The sequence below is a fragment of the Pleurodeles waltl genome, chromosome 11, assembly GCF_031143425.1.
Source record: "Pleurodeles waltl isolate 20211129_DDA chromosome 11, aPleWal1.hap1.20221129, whole genome shotgun sequence".
NCBI classification, from domain to species: Eukaryota; Metazoa; Chordata; class Amphibia; order Caudata; family Salamandridae; genus Pleurodeles; species Pleurodeles waltl.
Genome location: NC_090450.1, coordinates 478,140,098 through 478,165,916, shown reverse-complemented (window position 1 = coordinate 478,165,916; position 25,819 = coordinate 478,140,098). Strand labels below are relative to the sequence as shown.

General features: G+C 43.7%; 1 protein-coding gene across 4 annotated transcripts in view; it reads left to right on the top strand.

The window, feature by feature from the left end:
- The window catches only part of LOC138265798 (phospholipid scramblase 1-like), a 194,405-nt gene that overhangs the window by 51,523 nt on the left and 117,063 nt on the right, over window positions 1-25,819 (top strand). For 2 of the 4 annotated variants that reach the window (XM_069213849.1, XM_069213850.1), the window contains one exon: window positions 11,333-11,434. The exons of the other annotated variants lie outside the window; for them this stretch is intronic. In XM_069213849.1, coding sequence (XP_069069950.1) covers window positions 11,333-11,434 — 102 coding nt within the window. The remainder of the gene's footprint in view (window positions 1-11,332; window positions 11,435-25,819) is intronic. 4 annotated transcript variants of the gene reach the window in all.

Here is a 25,819-nt window from a genome sequence, read left to right as displayed (position 1 = left end):
CACCCCCCTAAATATGAGATAAGGAAGCTATCCTGGAGTGTGCGTCTTGGAAAGCTGTGAGTCTGGCCATAAAATGTAGTTGTACCTGGGTTAAAAAGGTCTGCATCCGAGTGGGTCCCTGGTAAAACATTCTGGTGGGGCCAATGGAACAGGGGTTGTGACTGTGATGGAAACTTCCAGAGGGCTAGAAACCAGGTTCAAGGGTGTGGCTCAGGGGAGGTGAGGTTCCTATCTGGCCCTATATTTGGGTTACTTGGCTTGCGAATGCTGCAGTTTCCAAATAGGCTGCTGAGTTTCTCAGGAGCAGTGCCAGCCAATGCCCACCTTCTGGCAGCACCAACTCGGTGAATGCTTAAGACACCAGAGGTTCAGCGTGGCCAGATGAGGAAATGGGTTTTGGGGAGGGTACTGCGGGAAGGGAGGCCTGGAACAACAAGGCACATTGATTACTGCTGGGTCCGGTTCTAAAGTGTAGCATACTCACGAATACAATAACACTAGAACTGCTGGGTCCGGTTCTAAAGTGTAGCGTACTCACTAATACAATAACACTAGAACAAGCCTTAACTGTGAGGGCTTTAAATATGAGGTGTACTTTCATTCATCAACTCACTCTCTCAGTCACAATTGCCCAAGAAAATGTTGAACAATTCTTTATGATTCATATCACGTGAATGTTTCACTCAGATAATAATTCAGAGTTTCCAGATTGTTGGGGCAAGGAATGTTGCAATACAACAGATAAACACCACTGGTAGATTTACATTCCTCTGGTTCAAATTCTTGATTACACCAAGTTTGTGTCTCTAAGTGTGTTAATCAAATGCACTGTTGTATGAACAAAAAATTCACATCTCAGTGTCTTTCACTTTTGTACCTTAGTACCTATAAATAAACAGGGTTTCTTCCAAAGACAGAAGTGCTCTGACGATTTTAATGTCCTGGGGCAGCGGAGTCCTAGCGCACCTAGGGGCATATTTATACTCCGTTTGCGCCGGAATTGCGTCGTTTTTTTTTTACGCAATTCCGACGCAAAACTAACTCCATATTTATACTTTGGCGTTAGACGCGTCTAGCGCCAAAGTCCATGGAGTTTGCGTCATTTTTTAGCGTGGACACCTACTTTGCGTTAATTATATGCAAGGTAGGCGTTCCCGTCTAAAAAAGTGACTCCGAGGCATGTGCGCCGTATTTACACTCCCGGGCAAAATTCACGCCCGGGAGTGGGCGGGTCAAAAAAAATTACGTACGGCCGCTTTTGCGCCGTTTTTTAGCGCCTGTAAAAGGCAGGCGTTAAGGGACCTGTGGGCTCGGAAGGAGCCCAGAGGTGCCCTCCCATGCCCCCAGGGACACCCCCTGTCACCCTTGCCCACCCCAGGAGGACACCCAAGGCTGGAGGGACCCATCCCAGGGACATTAAGGTAAGTTCAGGTAAGTGTTTTTTAAAACTTTTTTTTGTGGCATAGGGGGGCCTGATTTGTGCCCCCCTACATGCCACTATGCCCAATGACCATGCCCAGGGGACAGAAGTCCCCTGGGCATGGCCATTGGGCAAGGGGGCATGACTCCTGTCTTTGCTAAGACAGGAGTCATTTCTATGGGGGTTGGGAGTCGAAATAAATGGCGCAAATCGGGTTGAGGCGAAAAATTTGCCTCAGCCTGACTTGCCCCATTTTTTGACACCCAAGCTCCATATCCCCCTACGCCGGCGCTGCCTGGTGTATGTCGTTTTTTTCAACGCACACCAGGCAGCGCCGGCGGCTAACGCCGGCTAACGTCATTGATTAAATGGCGCTTCAGAATGGCGTTAGCTGGCGCTAATTTATTTGACGCAAATTTTTGCTTCAAAAAGTATAAATATGGGCCCTAGAGTCTGACTTACAAGAGTTTCCCAAATCCCTCAAAATACTAAGGTTAACAATTGCCAGCCTAAGGGTATGATTACTAGAAGCTTCAGTGACTATGACAAAATAGATGTGCTCTTGAACAAACACAAAAGGAGCGGATGACCTACCATCATTCTGCGGTCGATGCTGCTGCCTGGAGACATGCTGAATCACAAGCGTTTGTTGACAACGTGGCTTGCATTTATGTTCTACCTCACCCAACATGTTGGTTGAGAGTTTACAACTCTTGCGCGAGATGAGGCTTGCATCTGCAAACAAAAGGGAACAGTCAGCAATGGCACTAAATACAATACAACCTTGCACATCTAATAAGCAATGCGGTACGGGCCCCGGCTCCTTACTTATTATGTCAGATGCACAAAGCTCATTACACCAAGTCTGTCGTTACCCACTTGGTATGTAGATTATGCTTAACCTTGAAGAAATCTGTATATTAGTCCTTATGTTAGCCATACATGCTATGTATGCAATTTCATTATCTTTGACCTGGAAGACTTTATGTTAGTTCTTTTGTTAGTCATACATGCTATGCAGGCAATCAGAATGTCCTATCACAGCGCAACCCAGCCCATAACTATCAGGGAGGTTCATGTGAATGCAGTGGTAAGGAGGGACTGAGAAATGGGCTGACCACTCCTGGCTTTCTCTAGAAACGCACTAATAAGTCAGGAATACAATAAAAATGAGTTGTACAAATCACAGAAAAATCCAGTTTGTCCCGTTGTCTCTTAAGGCTCAAGCTTGATTTGAAGGGGTTAATTTGTGAAGTAATCTAACATTATTAGAGGAAATGCTGCTAAATTATAGAGTGTGCTTGAGTCATAAATAATGTTCATATCAATACTAGGATTATGCTGAGCATATGAACTGAAATGAGACAGAATACATTGTATTTTATTTTCTTGTACTAAAAGGGCTGATGTGTGTGTAAGATATTTTTTGTTTCTTACTTGCTAATATTTTGTGTGCAATAATATTTTTGTGAATGTTTTAGATTGTCATGGCATATTGTTAAGTACAATAAATGTCACTGAAAAAATACATTATTCGATCATTATTAGCAACAAGTTGTAATTTAAATAGTATCTCTAGCATTGCCATCATTCCTATCTCATTACATAATTGGCAGGCAATCATTTATTGCTTTTTTTCTTTTGTTTTTAAATGCAGAAGAATATCCTAAGATCACTTTAACAACTCTTTTTTCAAGTTAGTGTCACTCTTAGCCTAGTTTTATTCAAATCTTTTTCTCTAAGACTGATGTCACATTTTTTGAAAAAAATAACTTTATGCAAAAAAATAGCTGTCCTTTTTACTGAACACGCACACATTAATTATAGTGTCAAGAGATTTTCCGTATATTCCTGCAAAAATACCAATCAGTGCCAATTAGACCAGTTTGATGATAATTAGAATTGTTTTATTTGACAATAAATGAGGAAAAAAAGCAAAACAAAAAAGTAAAGCCTTTATCATCAACAAATTTCAGTTTTCTTTTTAATTGAGCAATTATTACCAACGCTAAAAGCGTCATTCCAACAGACCATTGTTTTACAAACGGGTTGCTCCTTCCACATTTTTCCCTAATGGTAGCACTATTTGATTTTGATTCGTTACTGCCCTCTTCTTCTGAACCAATCAATCTTCTGCGCGGCGTTCCTCATGATTTCATGCTATCTTCCAGCCAGTGGGCTTATCTTTGTTAAAGCAACAATAATTCTAACAGATTTATGTTTGCACACCGATTTATGTTTGCACCATGCAAGCGATATACTGACCTATCTTAGGGTTCCTTCCTTAATGCTTAACAGAAAGCTTAAGTAAACCAAACAGAGGACTAGCAAAACTGTAGCAATAAAACACAATGTATTGGAATAAAGCTGTGAAAGAACTTCAAGTTTACAGCAATTTTTGTTTTTATTTCAAATCACTTTAGTACCTAGTATATTACTGGTGCGAGAGATAGAAATACATAAGCTTTTAATTTAAGCTAGAGAAAGAATAAACAAGAGAAAACAAGAACATAATGAAGGTGCTAAAAACATTATTCATCGCAGTCGTGACAGTCTTGAGGGTTCAGTGTTCACACACCATAATCTGATCCACAACATTTTCCTCGATGACAGTATTCAAACGTTTCTCTAAATAGACGACAAGGAAAGGGACATGCTTATGATGAATTAAAGCAATCAATAAAAAGAGAAGATGCATTCTGAAATGTATTTCCTAAATTCCACCCATCATATTCCAATAGTCTCCCTTTTCATGCGAAAATGATTACTTATAAATTGTACTCTGGCCTGATATATATTGATTCAGTTTTACAGGACTGGTAGCCCCTAAAATAAGACTGAATCATGAATTATTAGTAACCTAGTTTGAATATCCGCAAAGTAATATGCTGCACCTAATTCTGAGCCAAACCAAACATACTTACAGGTATGTCTGTAATCGTAGATTTTGCATCCTCATGTGTTGTTAACAGTTTAGGCTTAGTGAGTTATCACTGCTGACACCTATGACAACTAATTTGACTTGTGTGCATATATTTACATAAACATATATATATTTATGTGATTTATATATTTAATCTATCTATCAATATAAATACATAAACATATGTATATTATCACCACCTTACTACCCCTAAATCTTATACCCTTACTACCCCGTACCCTTACACATCCCTAAACAACACTTACCTACCCATACCCTCACCTATACCTGAACCATAAAAGCCCCTTTAAACGCATACCACCATTATCCACAAATAAAACCTTGAAACCCCTACTATCCAATATCATTACCAACCCATAAACCGTAGACACCTCTACTACCCCATACCCTTACTACCCCATACGCTTACCTAACCATAAAGCCCTAAACTCAATACTAACCTCTACCCTCAACTACACCTGAACCCTTAAATACCCCAATTATATTTACTATCCTCACTCATCCCTGAAACCCAAAAAACCCTTACCAACTCATACAGGTACTCATACCTGAGCCCTTAACCCCTTCGCTGCTAGGCCTTTTCCCCCTCAGGTGCCAAGCCTTTTTTTTGGCTATTTGGGGCAGTTTGCCCTTAGGCCCTCATAGCTTTTTGTCCACATAGGCTACCCACGCCAAATTCACATCCTTTTTTTCCAACATCCTAGGGATTCTAGAGGTACCCAGAATTTGTTGGGTTCACCCAGAGGAAGACCAAGAAATTAGCCAAAATACAGCAAAAAATTCGTTTTTGTTTTAAAAAAAAAAAAGGGGAAAATAGGGCAGCAGAAGAAGGCTAACATTTTTTCCCCTGAAAATGGCATCAACAAAGGGTTTGCGGTGCTAAAATCACCAGCTTCCCAGCTTTCAGGAAGAGGAAAACTTGAATCAGAAAACCCCATTTTCAACACAATTTTGGCATTTTACTGGGATATACCCCATTTGTACTATTTTCTGTGCTTTCAGCCTCCTTCCAGTTAATGACAGAAATGGTATGAAACCAATGCTGGATCCCAGAAAGCTAAACATTTCTGAAAAGTAGACAAAATTCTGAATTCAGCAAGGGGTAATTTGTGTAGATCCCAGAAGGTTTTCCTACAGAAAATAACAGCTGAAATAAAAGAATATTGGCATTGAGGTGCAAAAACAGCCATTTTTCTCAACGTTTTACTCTGTAACTTTTTCCTGCAATGTCAGATTTTTTAAAGCAATATACCGTTACATCTGCTGGACTCTTATGGTTGTGGGGATATATAGGGCTTGTAGGTTCATCAAGAACCCTAGGTACCCAGAGCCAATAAATGAGCTGCTGCACCTTGCAATGGGTTTTTATTTTGTACCGGGTATACAGCAATTAATTTGCTGAAATATAAAGAGTGAAAAATAGGTATCAAGAAAACCTTCATATTTCCAAAATAGGCACAAGATAAGGTGTTGAGAAGCAGTGGTTATTTGCACATCTCTGAATTCAGGGGTGCCCATAAAACCATGTGGATTACAGGGCATTTCTCAAATAGATGTATTTTTTAAACACTTTCTTACATTTGCAAGGAAAAAATGTAGAGAAAGACAAGGTGCAATAACACTTGTTTTGCTATTCTGTGTTCCCCCAAGTCTCCCAATAAAAATGGTACCTCACTTGCGTGGGTAGGCCTAATGCTAGCGACAGGAAATGGAACATGGACACATCACATTTTTACATTGAAATCTGATGTGTTTTTGCAAAGTCCCTAGCTATAGGTTATGGCCTCTAGTTCAGCCGGCACCTAAGGAAACCTACCAAACCTGTGCATTTTTGAAAACTAGACACCTAGGGGAATCCAGGATGGGGTGACTTGTGGGGCTCTCACAGGGTTCTGTTACCCAGGATCCTTTGCAAACCTCAAAATCTGGCTAATAAAACACTTTTTCCTCATATTTTGGTGACACAAAGTTCTGCAATCTGATAGGAGCCACAAATTTACTTTCACCCAGCGCTCCCCCAAGTCTCCTGAGAAAAATGGTACCTCACTTGTGTGGATAGGCCTAGCGCCCGTGACAGGAAATTCCCCAAAACACAACGTGGACACATCATATTTTCATAAAGAAAACAGAACTGTTTTTTGCAAAGTACCAAGCTGTGGATTTTGGCCTCTAGCTCAGCCGGCACCTAGGGAAACCTACCAAACCTGCGCTTTTTTGAAAACTAGACACCTAGGGGAATCCAAGATAGGGTGACTTGTGGGGCTCTCACCAGGTTCTGTTACCCAGAATCCTTTGCAAACCTCAAAATTTGGCCCAAAAAACACTTTTCCCTCACATTTCAGTGACAGAAAGTTCAGGAATCTGAGAGGAGCCACAAATTTCCTTCCATCCAACGTTCCCCCAAGTCTCCCGGTAAAAATGGCACCTCACTTGTGTGGGTAGGCCTAGTGTCCGTGATAAGAAATGCCCCAAAACACAACATGGACACATCACATTTTCCCAAAGAAAACAGAGCTGTTTTTGCACAGTGCCAAGCTGTGGATTTTGGCCTCTAACTCAGCCGGCACCTAGGGAAACCTACCAAACCTGTGCATTTATGAAAACTAGACACCTAGGGGAATCCAAGATGGGCTGACTTGTGGGGCTCTCACCAGGTTCTGTTACCCAGAATCCTTTGCAAACCTCAAAATTTGGCCCACAACACTTTTTCCTCACATTTCAGTGACAGAAAGTTCTGGAATCTGAGAGGAGCCACAAATTTCCTTCCACCCAGCATTTCCCCAAGTCTCCCGATAAAAATGGTACCTCACTTGTGTCGGTAGGCATAGTGGCCGTGAAAGGAAATGCCCCAAAACACTATGTGGACACATCAAAATTATCAAATGCTAAACTACCCATTTTTGCAGGGGGGGAACCTGCGTTTGTGGTCCTGGGCTCAGCAGCCATATAGGGAAACCTACCAAACCCAAACATTTCTGAAAATTAGACACCTGAGGGAATCCAGGGAGGTGTGACTTGCATGGATCCCACAACGTTTTCTTACCCAGAATCCTCAGCAAACCTCAATCTTAGCTAAAAAATCACATTTTTCCCACATTTCTGTGTGGGATCACCGCACCGGGACAAATTTCCTACCACCCAATGTTCCTCTCAGTCTCCCAGTAAAAATGATACCTCACTTCTGTAGGTGTGCCAAGTGCCTGTGCCAGGGAAGAGCCAAAAACATGTTGAAATTGAGGGGGAACCAACGCGGGTCCAAAAGGGCAGTTTGAAAAAAAACATTTCTAGCCTGACAAGTGGGGCAGAATTTTTATCGGTATAGATGAGACAATGCTGGGTGGTAGGAATTTTGTGCATTCCTACAGATGCAGGAAGGTTCCATCACAAAAATGTGGGAAAAATGTGTGATTTCCAGCAAAGTTGGAGGTTTGCAGGGCTTTGTGAGTAAGAAAATGGTGCGGGGTGCATGTGAAGCACACCACCCGGACTCACCCAGATGTTTAGTTTTCAGATGTGTCTAGGTTTTGTGGATTGTTCTACATGGCAGCGTCCCAAAGTCCAAAAAGTGCAGCCCTCACCATTCCAAGTGGAACAATTTTAAGAGTTAGCCAAGCTCTCAAGGCCCAAATGTAAAAACAAAACCCAAAATAATCAAATGTCTTCTTGCTTGCCATGGGATAAGATGTTTTAGTGTGCGGGGGAAGAGCTGAAAGACTGTTACCCCCTTCAGTTGGGGTGGGGGCATAACTATGCCCATACCGGTTGGTAGGCACCCTCACACTATTTTTTTTATTTTTTATTCCCTGGCATCTAGTAGACCTTCTGCCCCTCGGGTGTGCATCGGGGGTAAATGCCCATCTGCCCACTGGTGGGCAGAACAACTTTGGCCCCATTTATTTGGGGCAGGGTATGGCCATACCTCCACCCTCTTATTTTGATAAAAAAATCTTCCTTGGTCTCTTGTATGCTTTGGCCTCCCAAAAATAGGCTGAATGTGCCCCCATAGAGAGCGACCATTGCCCAAGGGGCTGTCCCCCCAAACAAAACACACACTTATACACACACACCAATCCCTGGTGCCCAAGTGGTTTCTGCCCCCCGGGGCAGATCGGTCTAATAGAAATAGGACGATCTTCCCCCATGGGGGTCAGAAATGGCCTAAAGACAATTCCCCCCTCCCGGGGAGCGACCCTTGCCTAAGGGGTCGCTCCCCTTATCAATATAAATAAAATAAAAAAAATCCCTGGTGTCTAATGGCTTCTGCCCTCCCTGGGGGCAGATCGACCTAATTAATATAGGCCTATGAAAATAATTACCCCCCTGGGAGCGACCCTTGCCTAAGGGGTCGCTCCCCCTATCAATATAGAAAAAACCCATCCCTGGTGCCTAATGGCTTCCGCCCCCCGGGGGCAGATCGCCTAATTATTATAGGCCGACCTGTCCCCGGGGGGGCAGAAATGGGCCTCATAATAAATTGCCCCCCTTGGGGAGCGACCCTTGCCCAAGGGGGCGCTTCCCTTCTTTGTTTACCTAAAGTAAACAAACATCCCTGGTGTCTAGTGGCAGTCCTGCAGCACGATGCACAGAGAGGCATGAAAAGTGAAGTAAAAGCCTTTCCTTCCCTTTTCATGCCTTTCTGCCTCACCTGCCCCCCGTACCGAGCAGAAACTAATCAGTTGGTGCGCTGATGTCATCAGATGTCACTGGCAGGGGTGGAAGGGGAAGCAATTCCCCTTCCAGCCCTGCCCTGGGGAGATGCTTCCCCGAAGGCCTATACCAGGACGTAATGGCTACGTCCATGGCGCCTCAGCAGCGCGCCACCAGACGTAACCATTACGTCCATGGCAGGGAAGGGGTTAAAATTATATTATTAAATAAATAATAAGTTAAAAGACTTATCAACATTGTAAAATCCTGCTCTGTCTAGTTGTACATAACTATGTTGTAACATCTTGCATTGTAACGTCCTTAGTGGTAACTTTTGAGTTGTATGCATTACATACTTTCTGGGAGGCCATAGAATAGGGCATGGGTACCCGCATGCGGCCACCCTGACCTTTACATGCAGCCCCCTGGGCAACAAGAGTACAGGGTTGCTGTTCACTTGATTCAGCTCTAACAATAAAAAGATCTTAAAAAGAGAGACAATTGTTTATTTCCAGGTTAACTGGTGTTATGGAAAGGAAGTAAGTAGGGAGACCTGAGTTTCACTTTAGAAAGACGTTCATTTTTAAAGACATCTTGCAGCAGAAGTGTAAAAATATAACAGTTGCTTCAAAATTTGAAAAGTGGATTAAGTTTACATGCAGAACCTTTTCACCTAAGTATAACTTATTATATCAGTGCAATGAGAGGTATTAGTTTAAAAGTGATAGTTTTCAAACATGAACTTAGAAACATTAATTCTTACCCCAACCCCGACATATAGGCCAATAGTGAATCTAAAGAGGCAAGTCAGATGTTATGCGCATTTTTGGAGTGGACTGCATTCTTAATATACATGGATAACATTATAGTTTATTAACTCAAACACAGGAGCAGATTTGTACAGTGCAGACCCTGAAATTTCGCTGCCCTCATATGTGATAATGAAGAAAAATGAGGGAAAGTGAAATTAAGAAGTTGTCTAGGATCACACAATTCGAAAAAGTGGGGAAGCCAAGATTAATCCCAGGTTTTCTAGTTTCATATTGCTCAATTCAGCCACTAGATGTATATCCTTTGCTTTTCCTACCCATACCTAACCGACAATCCTCCCAACACCCCTCACCTGACCGCTATTCCTCTGGCATCGATGCGGCCCTCAGGCACATCACAGACCAAACTTTTTGGCCCCTGGGAAAATGGTTGCAAATACCCAGGGAATAGGATGTTACCACCATCCAGATGCGAAAGCATGAGTACTTGAACAACAGTTCTGAAGTCAGTTTCTGAATTAAACGGTTTCACTTGTGTGTTTTTAAAAGAAAGAGCCAATTCTTTTTGGCAATGTGTTTTTTGAGGTTAACGTTGTGCCCTTTAATGTGTTTGTGGATCAGTACCTATATGTGTAAACTGCCTAAGATCTCGAATGAGTCTTGGGTATAGCTCAATTTTGGATGGGAGCAGTTAGTATAGTTTAGCCAGACAGTAGTAAAATCTGCAAAAAAGAGTAATAATACTAATAACTTGTTTTTTCAATAGTGCTGTAAACAACTGTTCCTATTATCCAATTTAATAGTACTTTAAATAGCGCCATGCTGGACCTATCTAGTAGAAAATGCTTCCTGTTTGCTTCCATGCTGAAAAACAAAATGAGAAACTCATGAATGGTTGCTGCACAGGGTGCATCAAGGGTTTTGCCACTGTAACACATGCCAATTTCCCCAAATGCACAGCAGCATTCTTTGGCTCTGTTATAGTCTTACCTTGCCCTGGAAGAAGCCAAGATATGGAATTCATAATAGACAATGCTTTCGCTGTACGACCAAACTAGGCAAGTCATTGGGCTATATAACAAATTTAGTAGTATAATCATTGTGTTCTAAGGATAAAAACAGATGTAGGTGTTAAAAAGTGTGCAGCATGGTGCTTTTAAAAACAAGCACAAATAAAGACAATAGCTAAGCGCCAGATATCAAATTGTGCAAACATATCTTTGACAAGAGTCGGCAGACATAAAAACTGTTTCACATTTAGGACTCTCTTCCATAATACACCCATGCATTGGCATATGCCATGTGTGCTACATGGGTAAATGAAAAGTTTGTCATTAATATTAAAGAGATTTAGCAAACTGTGTTATTTCCTAACTTCTGCAAGGAAGTACAGATGTCCTACTTTCGCTAGTTAACGACAGCTATGTAACAGGTTAAACAATGATGCTTACCAGGCAAACAGATATCAAATGTCAGAATTTTGTAAAGGAACACTGGAGTAAATAACTCTGCTTTCTTCATCTAATACTGCGAACGTGTTATCCTTGTCAGGGAATCTGCCACCACAGCCTCCTTCTTACAGTGCAGGTCCTCTTTTTCCAAGTTCTCAAGTCTACCCTGGAATGCTTCAGCAAGCACCTGGTCAAGTTCAAGGTAAGAAATATGTAATGTTGTGCTGTATTAAAACGATTGACAAGTATTGCAGTTCTACCAAGTTTATCAGAGATTATTTAAATATAAATTGTAAGTAATTACTAAGTAGAGCCAAATGAACCTCCTACTATTTAACGCCATGAAGGTTTAAGAACATGAGTCTGGAGCAAAGTTTTGTAATTCCACAGTCTAGTCAGCAGCTCTGAAATACCAGTGCAGGTTTGGGTGTTGTTGAAGTTCATATAATAATGAGCAATTTTAAATCTGATGTAATTCAAAACCTCATGCTCTATACATACATAGAGAGTGGATTTTGGGTTAACCCCCTTCTAGCATTTGCTGGTGAACTACCTTCACCCATTGCTTCCATGGGCTATCTGTAATCTTTTGCATCTGCCCACAATTTTTTTTAATGTTTACATTTTTGCACTGTTGTAAATCTCCCCCAGTTCCTTCATGTAACTTGTTTATGTCTGCCCTTTGTGCTTTGAATAGCCCATCCAGTTTTCGTGGCTGCACTGGGTGCTGACCTGGATTGGGGGGCGCTGACCTCAGGGGGGGGCGCTGTGTTTAGCAATAACTTAGAAACTTGCGATTTGAAAGCACCTGCTGAAAAGTTCCTTGTGTGTCCAGCCTTCAGGAAACAATTAAAATGTCACAATACCTCTTGTGATAAATGTTCCTGCTAGGGAGAGCGATGAGAGTTTTGTCTAGGGGAAGCTATCACTCAATATAAAGAAGTGTAGAGCTTTAATATGCCTGCTGCAAAGGACAGAACTATATTTTCTGTGGATAGCTGAGTGGATTAGTAAAGCAAACCTTTACAAGTGCTTTAAAACAAGTTAATGTATGTGAGAGGGGGGCTATGGAGAGATGAGGGCACATTTGCCGGGTGGTAGTGAGTGAATCCGAGGAGGTGTTCATGGGCCAAAAAAGACTATTGCACAGGGGCCAGCGCTAAAGCAGGCCCTGATCTAAGGCACCACTCTTATGACTTGAACTGACAGCACAAATGATGCCTTTCTATATTAGGGAGAGCACAAACACAAACTGAACAGTGAACAAGAGTTGGATGATGGCAACTCCCACTGACCATGCCTAACACCATCCACATTTGGATCACAAAGCCTTGGGTTAAAAGAGAGACCTGACAGAGTGTACTATGAAGAGGAAATGACACCCATGCCGCACAGCAGCATCCCAAGTGCTGCAGGAGCAACGTAGACATGATTCCTTCTTACCTTTCCTGCCAAGCAATTCTCATCCAATATAGCAAGTGAAGAAGCAGCAAAGCATGGAGAAGTCTACAGGGCCAGTATATGCTATACTGCAGGTGTGCCTCCTCCTCTAGGGCAGAGGAGCGTTGCCCCCACCAGAGGTAGCTGCTGTAAAACCTTTTACTAAAAACGATAATAAACTATGTAAAATTGTTTTTAGAAAAAGGGGCTTGGCCGCAGGCTGTTACGAGCACTGAGGGGGAGTGCACAGCACTCCCCCTCACTGCACATGTGTGTATGGTCGGCCGTCTTGGGCTGGCCAAACACACCTGCGTAGTAGGCTCTCTCCAGCCCAGCAACACAGTTGCCGGCTCTGAGTCTGCCTGGAAGCGCCCTGGCTCAGCAATCCCAGTCAATCCTGATGCTGCTTTGAGCAGCTTCAGGATTGGCCACAGGGCAGGCTGGAAGCCTGTGCCGCAGGCTGTTGGCAGAGATGTGGAGAGGAGCAGCACAGTCCTGACGGCAGCGGCAGCAATGAATAAGGTATGTTTTTTTTTTTATTAATTTCACCCGTTCCCCCCCGTGCGTGCCACCCCACCCCCTGTTACCACCGCGAGCCGCTCCTGCTATGCTGTCCAAAGGAGCAGAGAGCAGGGCTGACTGTAGTCATTTGATCATTTGGTCCCAAGGTACCCCTATAGCTGAATATGTGTCTTCACCTCTTACATAGTATTCAGTATCCTAGCAACCCCCTTACTTCACAAACAGACATCATGGCTACAGGGTTACTGCTGGACCAGACCAGATGATTGAATTGCACCCTCAGCAAGCACATTGTTGTATCCTATGTCATTTATTGATTACTACTTATGTAGTGTATCATGCAGCATTGCCTCCTTGCCTGCTCCAGTGTTCTAATTCTAGAGCTCTGGCTATGCGGTAAGTTGGAGATTTGGATCCTAGTGGGCTGGACCCTGCTGGATAAGCTCTACTTTTAACTATTACTTTTTCCATGATAAATTTATTTTCCAAGAAGTTTCCTAGTCCTTCTTCACTCACCGCAGTGAGACACTACATATTGACGACAAGATTAATAGGCAAGACCCATCATACAGAGCCCATCATCTGAGTGCGTCCACCTGGACGAAATTCTGTGGTGATTACACTTCAGGTGAAATGTGGTTGTGGTGGTGTTAGAAATGGGTTTTTTGGTTGGCAGTCAGGTTACCCTCTGTCCAAGCAAAAGCCCTCACTCTAGTCAGGGTAAGTCACACACAATCCAAAATTATCCTGTGCCCACCCTCTGGTAGCTTGGCACGAGCAGTCAGGCTTAACTTAGAAGGCAATGTGTAAAGTATTTGTGCAATAAATCATACAATACCACCATATAGCACCACAAAAATACACCACACAGTGTTTATAGAAAAATATATAATATTTATCAGGATAATTGTAGGTCAAAAAGAATAAAGTTGCAATGGGAAATTGTAGAGATATCACTGAGGAGTGATATAAAGTGTCTTAAGTCTTTAGAATATAAACAAAGTCTCTTTCAAGCACAAGTACCTGGTTTAGAGTGGAAAAATCTCCTCAGAGGGCCACAAAGGAAGAGGTGCGTGGAAAAAGGATGTGTGCGTCGATTTCTCCCCAGCACACACGGACTCGCGTCGTTATTTTCCACGCGGGGAAGTCGTGCGTCGTTTTCCGGCGCGTGGACAGTCTCTTTCTGTGGATCGCGGGGATTACCAGATGTCCCGGGTCTGTGCGTGGATTTTCCTGCTTGTTCTCCGGCTGCGCGTCGGTCTGCGGGGCTGCGCGTCGAAATTACGGTCTCACGGCAGGCGTTGTGTCGATTTCTCCTCTCGAGGTCGGTCTGCGGGGCTGCGCGGCGAAATTACGATCTCACGGCAGGCGTCGCGTCGATTTCTCCTCTAGAGGTCGGGCGGCGTTGTCCTTGCGAAGCCGTGCGTCGGATTTTCGATCGTCCCAAGAGCGTCGCGTCGATCAGCGTCGGTGTGCAGCGTTTTTCTCGCCGCGGAACAAGCTGTGCGTCGAAATTTTCGGCGCACGGAGCGTCCAAGTGAAAAAGAGAAGTCTTTTTGGTCCTCAGACTTCAGGGAACAGGAGGCAAGCTCTATCCAAGCCCTTGGAGAGCACTTTCACAACCAGACAAGAGTTCAGCAAGGCAGCAGGGCAACAGCAAGGCAGCAGTCCTTTGTAGAAAGCAGACAGGTGAGTCCTTTGAGCAGCCAGGCAGTTCTTCTTGGCAGGATGTAGTTTCTGGTTCAGGTTTCTTCTCCAGCAAGTGTCTGATGAGGTAGGGCAGAGGCCCTGTTTTATACCCAAATGTGCCTTTGAAGTGGGGGAGACTTCAAAGAGTGGCTAAGAAGTGCACCAGGTCCCCTTTCAGTTCAATCCTGTCTGCCAGGGTCCCAGTAGGGGGTGTGGCAGTCCTTTGTGTGAGGGCAGGCCCTCCACCCTCCCAGCCCAGGAAGACCCATTCAAAATGCAGATGTATGCAAGTGAGGCTGAGTACCCTGTGTTTGGGGTGTGTCTGAGTGAATGCACAAGGGGCTGTCAACCAAGCCCAGCCAGACGTGGATTGTAAGGCACAGAAGGATTTAAGTGCAAAGAAATGCTCACTTTCTAAAAGTGGCATTTCTAGAATAGTAATATTAAATCCGACTTCACCAGTCAGTAGGATTTTGTATTACCATTCTGGCCATACTAAATATGACCTTCCTGCTCCTTTCAGATCAGCAGCTGCCACTTCAACAGTGTATGAGGGCAGCCCCAATGTTAGCCTATGAAGGGAGCAGGCCTCACAGTAGTGTGAAAACGAATTTAGGAGTTTTACACTACCAGGACATATAACTACATAGGTACATGTCCTGCCTTTTACCTACACAGCACCCTGCCTTAGGGGTTACCTAGGGCACACATTAAGGGTGACTTATATGTAGAAAAAGTGGAGTTCTAGGCTTGGCAAGAACTTTTAAATGCCAAGTCGATGTGGCAGTGAAACTGCACACACAGGCCTTGCAATGGCAGGCCTGAGACAAGGAAAAGGGGCTACTTAAGTGGGTGGCACACGCAGTGCTGCTGGCCCACTAGTAGCATTTAATTTACCAGCCCTATGCACATAAAGTGCACCTTACTAGGGACTTATAAGTAAATTAAGAGTCCAATCAGGTATGATTCCAGGTTACCATGTTTTAGGGGAGAGAGCATATGCACTTTAGCCCTGGTTAGCAGGGGTAAAGTGCGCAGAGTCTATAAACCAGCAAAAACAGTGTCCAAAAAGTGGAGGGAGGCAGGCAAAAAGTTAGGGGTGACTACCCTAAGGCTGTCAGGTCTAACAGGTGGTATTCGTCTTATACTTTATTTACTTTGCTTTCTGACTTCAAGAAACTACTTCATTCGATATCAACAACTAGTGGCTAATGTGAGCATCAACGCCATTTAGCATTCAGAGGAGGTCAGGCAAGCAGTGTGTGACAACATGAGCTTCAGTGCCATTTTGAATCTAGGTCAGGCAAATATGAAAAGATATGGAGGCACAGTTCATATAACGCAGCCATGTTTATTTACTTTCTACAACAAATGACTGTCACCTGTACTGTGACCGCTGCCCACTGTATACTGCTTTGAACTGTATGTATTCCTCATTTTACTTGATGGTAAGACAGCAGACAATGTTTAATTGGATGAACATTTACAAACACCGAAAGATTTGATTTTTCTTCATGCATGCTTATGTTTGTTGGCTACTATTTTCTCTACATCTCGGTGAGTTTTAGTATTTCTGTTATATATTCTAGAGCAATGTGATTATCACGTTAGCAACATGGCTAGAGGTGGCATCTACAACAACCACCCAGTTTTTTTTTTTTTACAAAATTCTGGAAAGCCACAGCAGCAATGGAAGCATAGGTTTGGTGTCTTTCGAAATTATGTAGTAGCTATTGATGCTGTCAACTAGCCTCTGTGGTTAGTGTCTTTTAAAAGATGATGTCCTGTCTATTTAAGGATGATCCTGGAGTAGATGCATTCCAGGATGGCATTCTTATTTATGCTATGGATGTTAACGATTATTGAATTCTTGATTGAGTAGCACATATTCTCATAGGACATGGAATGATTATCTCTGTAAAAATGTTAAGGGCATCTTTGCAAGCCCCTAGCACCACCGGAGCATCACTGTTTGTGGCGCTCCGTGGGCACTGTGCCACATTTATTAGGTGGCCGTAAGTCACTCTTTGTGGCTTAATGCTGCCTTGTAAATATGGGCCTGTCCAAAACAATTTTCTGTGGCAGAGGTGTGTGCAAAGGGTGTTGCTGTTTGCGTTCCACAGCAAAACTCATTGCTTTTGACGCTTGCCTAGATTTATAAAGAAATGTAAATCTGAGGCAATGCCAAAAACTGACACCACTCCAGGGGTGGCATTAGCATGGCGCAACAAGGAGAAATACTTTTATTTATCCTTGTTTTTGCTTTTTCTATGTGTGTTGCATTCTGCAGCGCACATAGAAAGAGAAACACGCCAGGAATTATTGTTTAGTTGCAGGAAGGCATCCCTTTCTGCAAATAAACAGTCATTAAATAATGACGATTTGCTAGTTCTCTTTGTGCTGCATTATGTAGCACACATAGGTGTAACAAATCAGCATTACTGATTAGTTATGTGTAGGAAGGGACCCTTACCTGCACATAAACAATCATTCCCTGCCACGCAGCCACCCATGCACTATGGTGCAAGGGTGCCTGCCATGGTACTAGGCAGCTGAATTTAGTGCCAGTGCTTAGGGAGACACAGGAGTGCACTGTATTTTTGTAAATACGCCACATCCCTGCGTTTCAGGAGTGATGCATCTTGGCACTGCCAATTTTGGCGCAGGGCAGCACTGCACCATGTCCTTGTAAATATGCCCCTTAGTTTTTAACTAAGTCAGTCAGCTATTTGGGTAAGGGGCACACGGAATTCATCTGAAGGAAATAAGCCTAAAGGTGATGTTATCAAAGCTTTGAGAGAAGTACCAGGCCCAATCAATACAGATCAGCTGAAATCAATTACTGTTCTCTGTAATTATTGTTTCAGTTTTGTAAAAGGCTACACTCCATTATGGAGCGTCTAAGAATGCTCGGGAAGGAACAAAATGTGTATGGTTTCATAAGCAACAAGAAGTTTTTCTGAGCACAAAAATTATTTTACCTAATGTACCATCATCAAAAATATTTATCTCTAGTCAAAAAGTCAATGTTACTGTAGATGTTACTGTAGATGCTAGTGCTGTGGGATTGGTGCTGTTTGTTGCCAGAGAATTGATGGTGCACAGAATACTATTGCATTTGCATCAAGAGTTCTCAAGGTTGTTGAAAAAAGATTTGGTACCATTTACCATATCTTTGGGGTATGCAGTTTATTCAGCGGACTGATCACAAACCTCTGAGTTTTGGATAGAATGGAGTTAGATCTGCTTCTTACCAAGATTACAAGAATTTATTTTTGGGGTATGCAATATTGCTGGGAGTGCAAATGTGCATGCAGATTGTTTATCCAGGCTGCCCATAAAGTGTGACAACGATGAAGAGTTAACATGAGAGGGTGAATGTGTGATTGATGTACTTAAACATTGTCAAGGCAGTGTTTCAGAATGTGAGTGGCAAGGTCAAAGATGACAGATCCTTTCCAGAAAACTACAGCCAAACTGCCCCATTGGATGCTGTTTTTTAAGGTATTTACTAACAGCCTTTTTGAACATCTAAAGACTTGGCCAGAGAGCAACTTGATCATTCCAATGGAACAGTCTAGTTTCAGGAAAGGTCATAGTAAGCTAGATAACATCATGGTGTTGCAGGTAGTAAACAAAAAATACATACCCATCAGGGGTGCCACAGTTTGTGCTGCCTTTATAGGCTACTCCACAGCATCCAATAGGTTTGATCGTCCAACTCTGTGGAAAAAGCTTTCTATGTTAGGCATCCCAGCTAATCTGTTGCACTTGATTACAGCCCTGCATACTTCTACATGTTGCAAAGTACTGATGGGTGGGGATTGGGGTTTATCCACAGAAATGCCAATAAAAACTGTTTTAAGCAGGGGTGCTTACTAGCACTGTTATTCTTTTCTTTGTATATTCATGACCTCCCAAATGCCTTATTGAAGAGTTATGGTTTTGCACCCAATATTGGAGGGCACTACCTGATTTGCTTAATGTAAGTAGATAATATTATAGTTCTTGATTCAACTCCCAAAGGCCTAAATAATCACCTGACAGCCCTCAAATGTTTTGCTGACCAGCATTACTTGAAGATCAATAACTCTAAATCCCAAGGGGCAAATTTATTGGAAAGTGGCGCTGCCTCAGGTTTACTTGATTTTATAAATCTCAGGCAGCATCAAAATGCAATGGGGGTTGCTGTGGCACGCCCACAGCAACACCAATTGCACGCCCCTTCCAGTGTTAAGCACAGTGCTGCGTGTGAAAGGGCCGTATTTACAGGGTGGCGGTAAGCCACAAAAAGTGGCTTAACACCACCTTGTAAATACAGCGATGTGTTTAGCGCCACAGGAGCGTCACATAAAGTGACGCTCCCGTGGCACTAGGGCCGTATAAGTACGGCCCCAAGTACTTTGTTTTTGGGGAAAAAACACAAAAGGAGATACATTTTTGTGGTTCCTGGGGGCCTGAGAAATTACAGCAAGTTAAATCTTATCGCTTTCTAGGGAAAATTATGACCAGTTCCCTCAGTGACTCTGAACACATTTCTAATAGTGTGTTTAGGGCTCTATCACAAGCTAGAGGGTTAGCAGCATTCTATAAGGCTGTAGATACATGACATTTTTCTCATCTGCTTGCAGACTACCAAGTGAAGATCCCTGCCACATTGTTATATGCAGTGAAACTAACAGATGTAGTTAATTGGGGCTTTCTGGATAGACCCAAAGGGCAAATTCGAAGACACTTGAGTTCCTGCAACACCTCAGCAACTATGGGCACTCTAGACTTAGAGTTTGGGATTAAGAGTGCGTTCATACATGGCTTAGCAAGGGTTATTAGGTGGGCTCATTGACTATTTTGAAACAAGGCTTCTCCATTAAGGCACATAAACTGAATTTTATTGTTTTTCGAAACATAATATAACACACAACATGTCCCCAGCCACATCAGTGCACTAAAGTAAGGGCGTATTACAAACATCTCTGTATCCCTGGCACATATCCAACATGCTAGTCTACGGTACTCCAACTATTTATTCCATACCTTCACATGTTTTTTGGGACAGACCCTGGCCTCGCATACGGCCCTCTCCTGTATTGGAAAACAATCCATCACCTGTTTCCATGGAGCTAGCAGGGGATGAAAGGGCAGCCGCCATCCTTTAGCAATATCCCTCTTAGCAACTGCCACTCCGATTCCCGCTAGGGTTTTTTTCCCATGCCATCACACACTCCCTCCAGGACTCCCAACAGAATGGACACTGGTAAGGTGTTAATGGGCCTCCCAAGTTCCCTAGATAGGACCTCAGTAATCCTGTCCCAGTATCCTGCCATCACTTGACAGTAACACACCCTGTGATAAAAGAGGACTGCAAAGATTCCGAGAGCGTCAAGATGCCAGTGACTGCAGTATGCCTGCTTGCCACAGACTCTTGGGTGTTTTGTAGGTCCAATGCAAATAATTAAGCAATATGAGTGGAAGCCTGGAGACTATGACCTCTGCTCTGGGTGCCATACGAGTGTCTTTCCAGTCTGAGTCCCCCAAGACCCCACCCACTGTTCCGATCAGGCCATGAGGGGCACAAACAGATCAGGGAAATGTACTATAAGCAATCTATAGATCCGTGGAATCTCTTTCTCTGCCATTGGTCCCACAAGGATCTGAACTTCCTCCTGGCGGCTACCATCAGGAATGTTCCCCAACAAGCCACGGTGTTGTTCCTGGGCATGGTGCAATTGCAGGTATCAAAAAAACTGAGATCAGTGTAGGCCATATTCTTTTTGCAGTGCCTGATATGATTTGAGGCGTTGTCTTTGCCAGACGTCACCCACCCCAATATTGTCCCTCCAACCAAATCCTTCTAGGAAGAACGTCTGATGCAAGCACCTTCCTACCCACAGGGGGATCCTCTATGTAATCTTTCGGCCCATCCCATCCACCGCAATGCTATGCGCCATGTCTGAAGAACTGCCTTGATAAGCTCGGAGAGGGAAGACGAAATAGGGGCACCATAAAGGAGCCCCTCAATCTTTTCAACAGGCACAAGAAAGTCCATAACAGATTATGTTACAGCTTTTGACACCAAAACAGGACGAAGAAATATGATTACTCCCTCAATGGTGACAATTTCTAGTACAAAATAATCACCAGGGAACATATTATAGAAAGTGCCCTGGGGGCACAACCGGCATGTGCGCCCAAGGGGCACTTGGTATTACAGATGGGGCTGCAGTCATTTGTACAGCCCCTTCTATATTACGGATAGCACTCATGCATATGTAGAGTCAGAGCTACCGCAAGAGAGCGTTCCATCATTTGCACTGGGGTGGCCCCAAGCAAATAAAGGAATAACTTTGCCTCTGTGCCCACCCCCTCCGGAGGAGAGGCCCCATGGATCCCCCAGACTTCCCCTGGCAGGCGGGTGCAGTCACTCACTACACAATCTGCAAATTCTTTCTTCCCTTTTAAAATGCAGGCAGATTGCCACCCTGCACAGTGAAAAACGGAGCGTCTTTGAAGCAGCTACTCCATTATTTATTTCAATGTTCTGCCTTGGGGGCAGAATGAATTTGCAGCTGCCCTGGGGGCTGCGCTTTCACTGTAATAGGGCACACTTTCCCTGTCTGCACACAATGCATGTATTTAAAGGTGCGCTGTGGCACTAACAGGGAAGGTGTACTGTAAATGTAATACAGTCCAGTATGTGTAGAACTATTTCAGAATGGCATCAGAGTCAAGCATTCAAGTCAATCATGAAATTGTTACAACAATACATTAGGAATTTGGTATATTTTATTATGTGCTTTGAGTAAATCTAATTTTGTTTGAAAATTATTATAAAATATAGTATTCTTTTATTAGTGGTGTTATGTTGATGCTAGATGGGCGTTTAAGTACTAAGATAATTATTTTTTGTTCGTCATGAAAGGGATAGGAAAGTTATCTTTTTTTTTATTTTTAAATGGTTGTTCGTAGCTAGAATTCTTCTAGAACAAGGGTCTCCAACCCTTTCTGTAGTCAGAGCTACTCCTAATAAATGAAAATCATCTTGAGCTACTGAAGGCTAAGCAACTCACGCTTTTTTACCAGACACCCCAACACCCAGCTTAATTGACTTTAAGCATCATGTCCATAAATCCAGATTCTATGGTTTGAACAAAATACTTTGACTAGGAAAGGTATGTTTTTTTCTGGCAATTCACTGATCAAGTCCATTGTTGTCCAAGAAGGCTGTGGTTATGTCAGTGTCTTTTGAGGAAGGATTTACATCCAGGAAATTATTTATCTGGTGAGGTCTTGTACAGGGCAGGCCAATATGAGATGTGCCCAAGTAGGTTGTCCTTCCTCTGGTGTTCTGAAGAAATCTCGCGTTCTTGGAGCAGTTCAGAGTTGCTGTTTGATATTGGTGTACAAATGTTTGCAATCCTTTGCTCAGACCCCCAATTTGAATTGCCAGTTTTGCTTTCAGGGGTCATTAATGCACCAATGGTGTTTGCAAGGCCACCTGCTCTACTGTGTAAGGATTCCTTCCTGCCTAAGGTCAGTTTAAATGGACTTTCAAACTTTGGGTCGGTGAGGAATGGATGCCTTTGGCAAATGGGTCACTACTCAATGTTTATGTAGGAGGCTGGCTCTATATATAGTGTACAAAAATGACGTGCACTGTGTATAGAGCCCAGACCACCTAATGTTCTAATTTTTATGGTAGCTTGGTCGAGCAGTTAAGCTAATTTTGGAGAAGTGTTAAGTTTTTTTTTTACTCTCAGTATCAATAAAGCAAGACACACAATCAAAAGAATACCTCAAGATATTTACAAAACTACTTGGAATTTGTATAACACTTTTAAGACCAAGATCATCAAAATCGGTTGAGTACTTTTAGAAAACTCCTTGTTTTGGTGCATAGTTACACACCATAGGAATCAATGGAAGACAACTTTAATAATGCATAGAAAATCAGGCAATGCATTTACCAATGTCTCCTCTAGGTTGTAGGTCGAGGTCGTCGGTGGGCCCTGGCCCTTTTAGCAGGGTCATCCCCAAACTTTTTGTCTAGGATGTAACTCAACCAGAGTGGCATTCTGGTTATACCACCTTTCTCCTTTTTTTTCTGACCTGTTTTTGTTGGCTTTAGGACTCCATATGCTCTCCGTGTAAATTGTGTTGTTGATTGGGTTATCCATGATTGGCATATTTGAATTATTAGTAAGTCCCTACTAAGGTGCACTAGAGGTGCGCAGGGCCTGTAAATCAAATGCTACTAGTGGGCCTGCAGCACTGATTGTGCCACCCACATGAGCAGCCCTGTACACATGCCTCAGACCTGCAATTGCCGTATCTGTATGTGCAGTCTTGCACTGCCAATTCGACCTGGCAAGTGTACCCACTTGCCAGGCCCACACCTTCCCTTTTTATACATGTAAAGCACCCCTGAGGTAGGCCCTAGGTAGCCCCTTGGGCAGGGTGCAGTGTATGGTAAAGGTAGGACATGTACTGATGTGTTTCGCATGTACTGACAGTCAAATACTGGCAAATTTGTTTTTCACTGTTGCAAGGCCTACCTCTCTCAAAGGTTAAGATGGCGTATGTCTTTAAATAACTTTTAAGTGCAGTTTCCCATTGAACGCAGATATAGATATGAGTGTGGGGTCCCCGAACTCACAATTTAAAATACGTCTTTTGGTAAAGTTGTTTTTTAAATTGTTTTTTGAAAATGCCACTTTTAGAAACTAGGTATTTTCTTGCCTATTCCATTCTGTGACTCTACCTGCTTGTGTATTCCCTGTCCAGGTCAGACTGACAGTAGGGCTGTTTGTGAATCTCCACTAGACAGTGACATAAAGAGAGCTGGGTTGTAGCATGCATAGCCTGATGGGCCATCTGGGCTAGAGTGGAGAGATGAATGGTCACTTACACCTGAATGGGCTGTGCCTGTCTTCACACAATGTAGTCTTCAACCCCCTGGTGTGTGTCTGGGGCAAGACCTGGGCAAGGGAGGATCTTGTGAACAACAGAGACTTACCTACTTCAAAGGCAGAAAGGGGTATAAGTAGTGGACCCAAAATCCCAGATTTGTTTATCACTTCAGGGATTCAAGCGGAACCTCTGCCAGGAGATGAGTTGAAGAGCTGAAGGAGAAGTGCTGCCCCTGCCTGTGACTGTGCTTTCTTGAGCTAATTTGCAGTTGGTGCTTCTGCCTGAGAAAGAGGACAAAGGCTTGACTTTGTGGTATATTCCTGCTTGAGAGGCATCACCAAGGGCTTGGGCTGAGCTTGCCTCCTGTTCTGAAGTCTCAGGGACATCACAGTCTTCCTCTTCCAGCACCTGGACTCTCTGCTGGGACTCCTGGACTGCCAAGTGATGCCTAACCCAGTCCCGGGCCCTTCAAAGGAGAAGCTGGTGTAAAACCAAGAACAACCAAGTGCATGGAGGTAGGAGGCTGGCCTGTCTTATAGTGGGTACCTTGTGGTACTTACACCTTGTGCCAGGTCGAGTTATCCCTTATTAGAATAGAGGTGTTCTAGCAGCTTAGGCTGATAGAAGTAGCTATAGCAGAGCAGCTTAGGCTGAACTAGGAGACATGCAAAGCTCCTACTATACCACTTATATCATAAGAAAACACAACACTCAGAGTTACTAAAAATAAAGGTACTTTATTTTAGTGGCAATATGCCAAAAGTATATCAGAGGATACCATCCCTTAGGAGGTAAGTAATATACACGAATTATATGTACACAAACCAAAATCAGGTAAGTAACAGTTAAACAAGTAGTGCAAACAATGTAGAATCACAATAGGATGCAAAAGGTAGAACTAGGCCTAGGGGCAACACAAACCATATACTCCAAAAGTGGAATGCGAACCACAAATGGACCCCAGGCCTATGGTAGGTTGTAGAGGGTCGCTGGGACTGTTAGAAAACCCTAAGGGTGTCCAAGATACCCAAGACCCTGAAAAGTAGGAGTAAAGTTACCCTACTACCCCAGAAAGACAGTATAGTCGAGATAGGGGATTCTGCAAGAACAACAACTGCCAGCAAAACACTGAAGACGGATTCCTGGACCTGAGGAACTATAAAGGAAGGGAACCAAGTCCAAGAGTCATGCAAGTGTCCAGGGGGGGCAGGAGCCCACTAAACCCCGGATGAAGGTGCAAAAGGGCTGCCTCCGGTGGAAGAAGCCAAAGATTCTGCAACAATGGACAGGAACTTCTCCTTTGGTCAGAAGATGTCCCACAGCATACTGGAGGATGCAGAGTTCTTTTCACGCAGAAAGACCGCAAACAAGCCTCGCTAGCTGCAAGAGTCACGGTTGAGGATTTTGGGTGCTGCTGGGCCCCAGGAAGGACCAGGATGTCGCCTTTTGGAGGAGGAGACCGAGGGGGCACTCAGCAACTCAGAGAGCCCCCGCAGAAGCAGGCAGCACCTGCAGAAGTACCAGAACAGGCACTTAGAAGATCTGAGGACAACAGTCAACTCAGAGTCACAAAGGAGGGTCCCATGACGTCAGAGTCCAACTCAGCGAGTTGGGCAATGCAGGATGGAGTGCTGGGGACCCAGGCTAGGCTGTGCACAAAGGAAGTCTTGGTAAAGTGCACAGAAACCCGAGCAGCTGCAGATCACGCAGTACACAGGATTACTGTCTGGCGTGGGAAGGCAAGGACTTACCTCCAGCAAATTTGGACAGAAGGGCCACTGGACTGTGGGAGACACTTGGACTCAGCTCCTGTGTTCCAGGGAGCACACTTGTCAGGATGAGAGGGGACCCAGAGGACCGGTGATGCAGAGGTTTGGTGCCTGCGTTGGCAGGGGGAATATTCCGTCGACCCACAGGAGATTTCTTCTCGGCTTCCAGTGCAGGGTGAAGGCAGACAGCTCTCTGAGCATGCACCACCAGGAAACAGTCCATAAAGCCGGCAGGATGAGGTGCTACAATGATGCTGGTA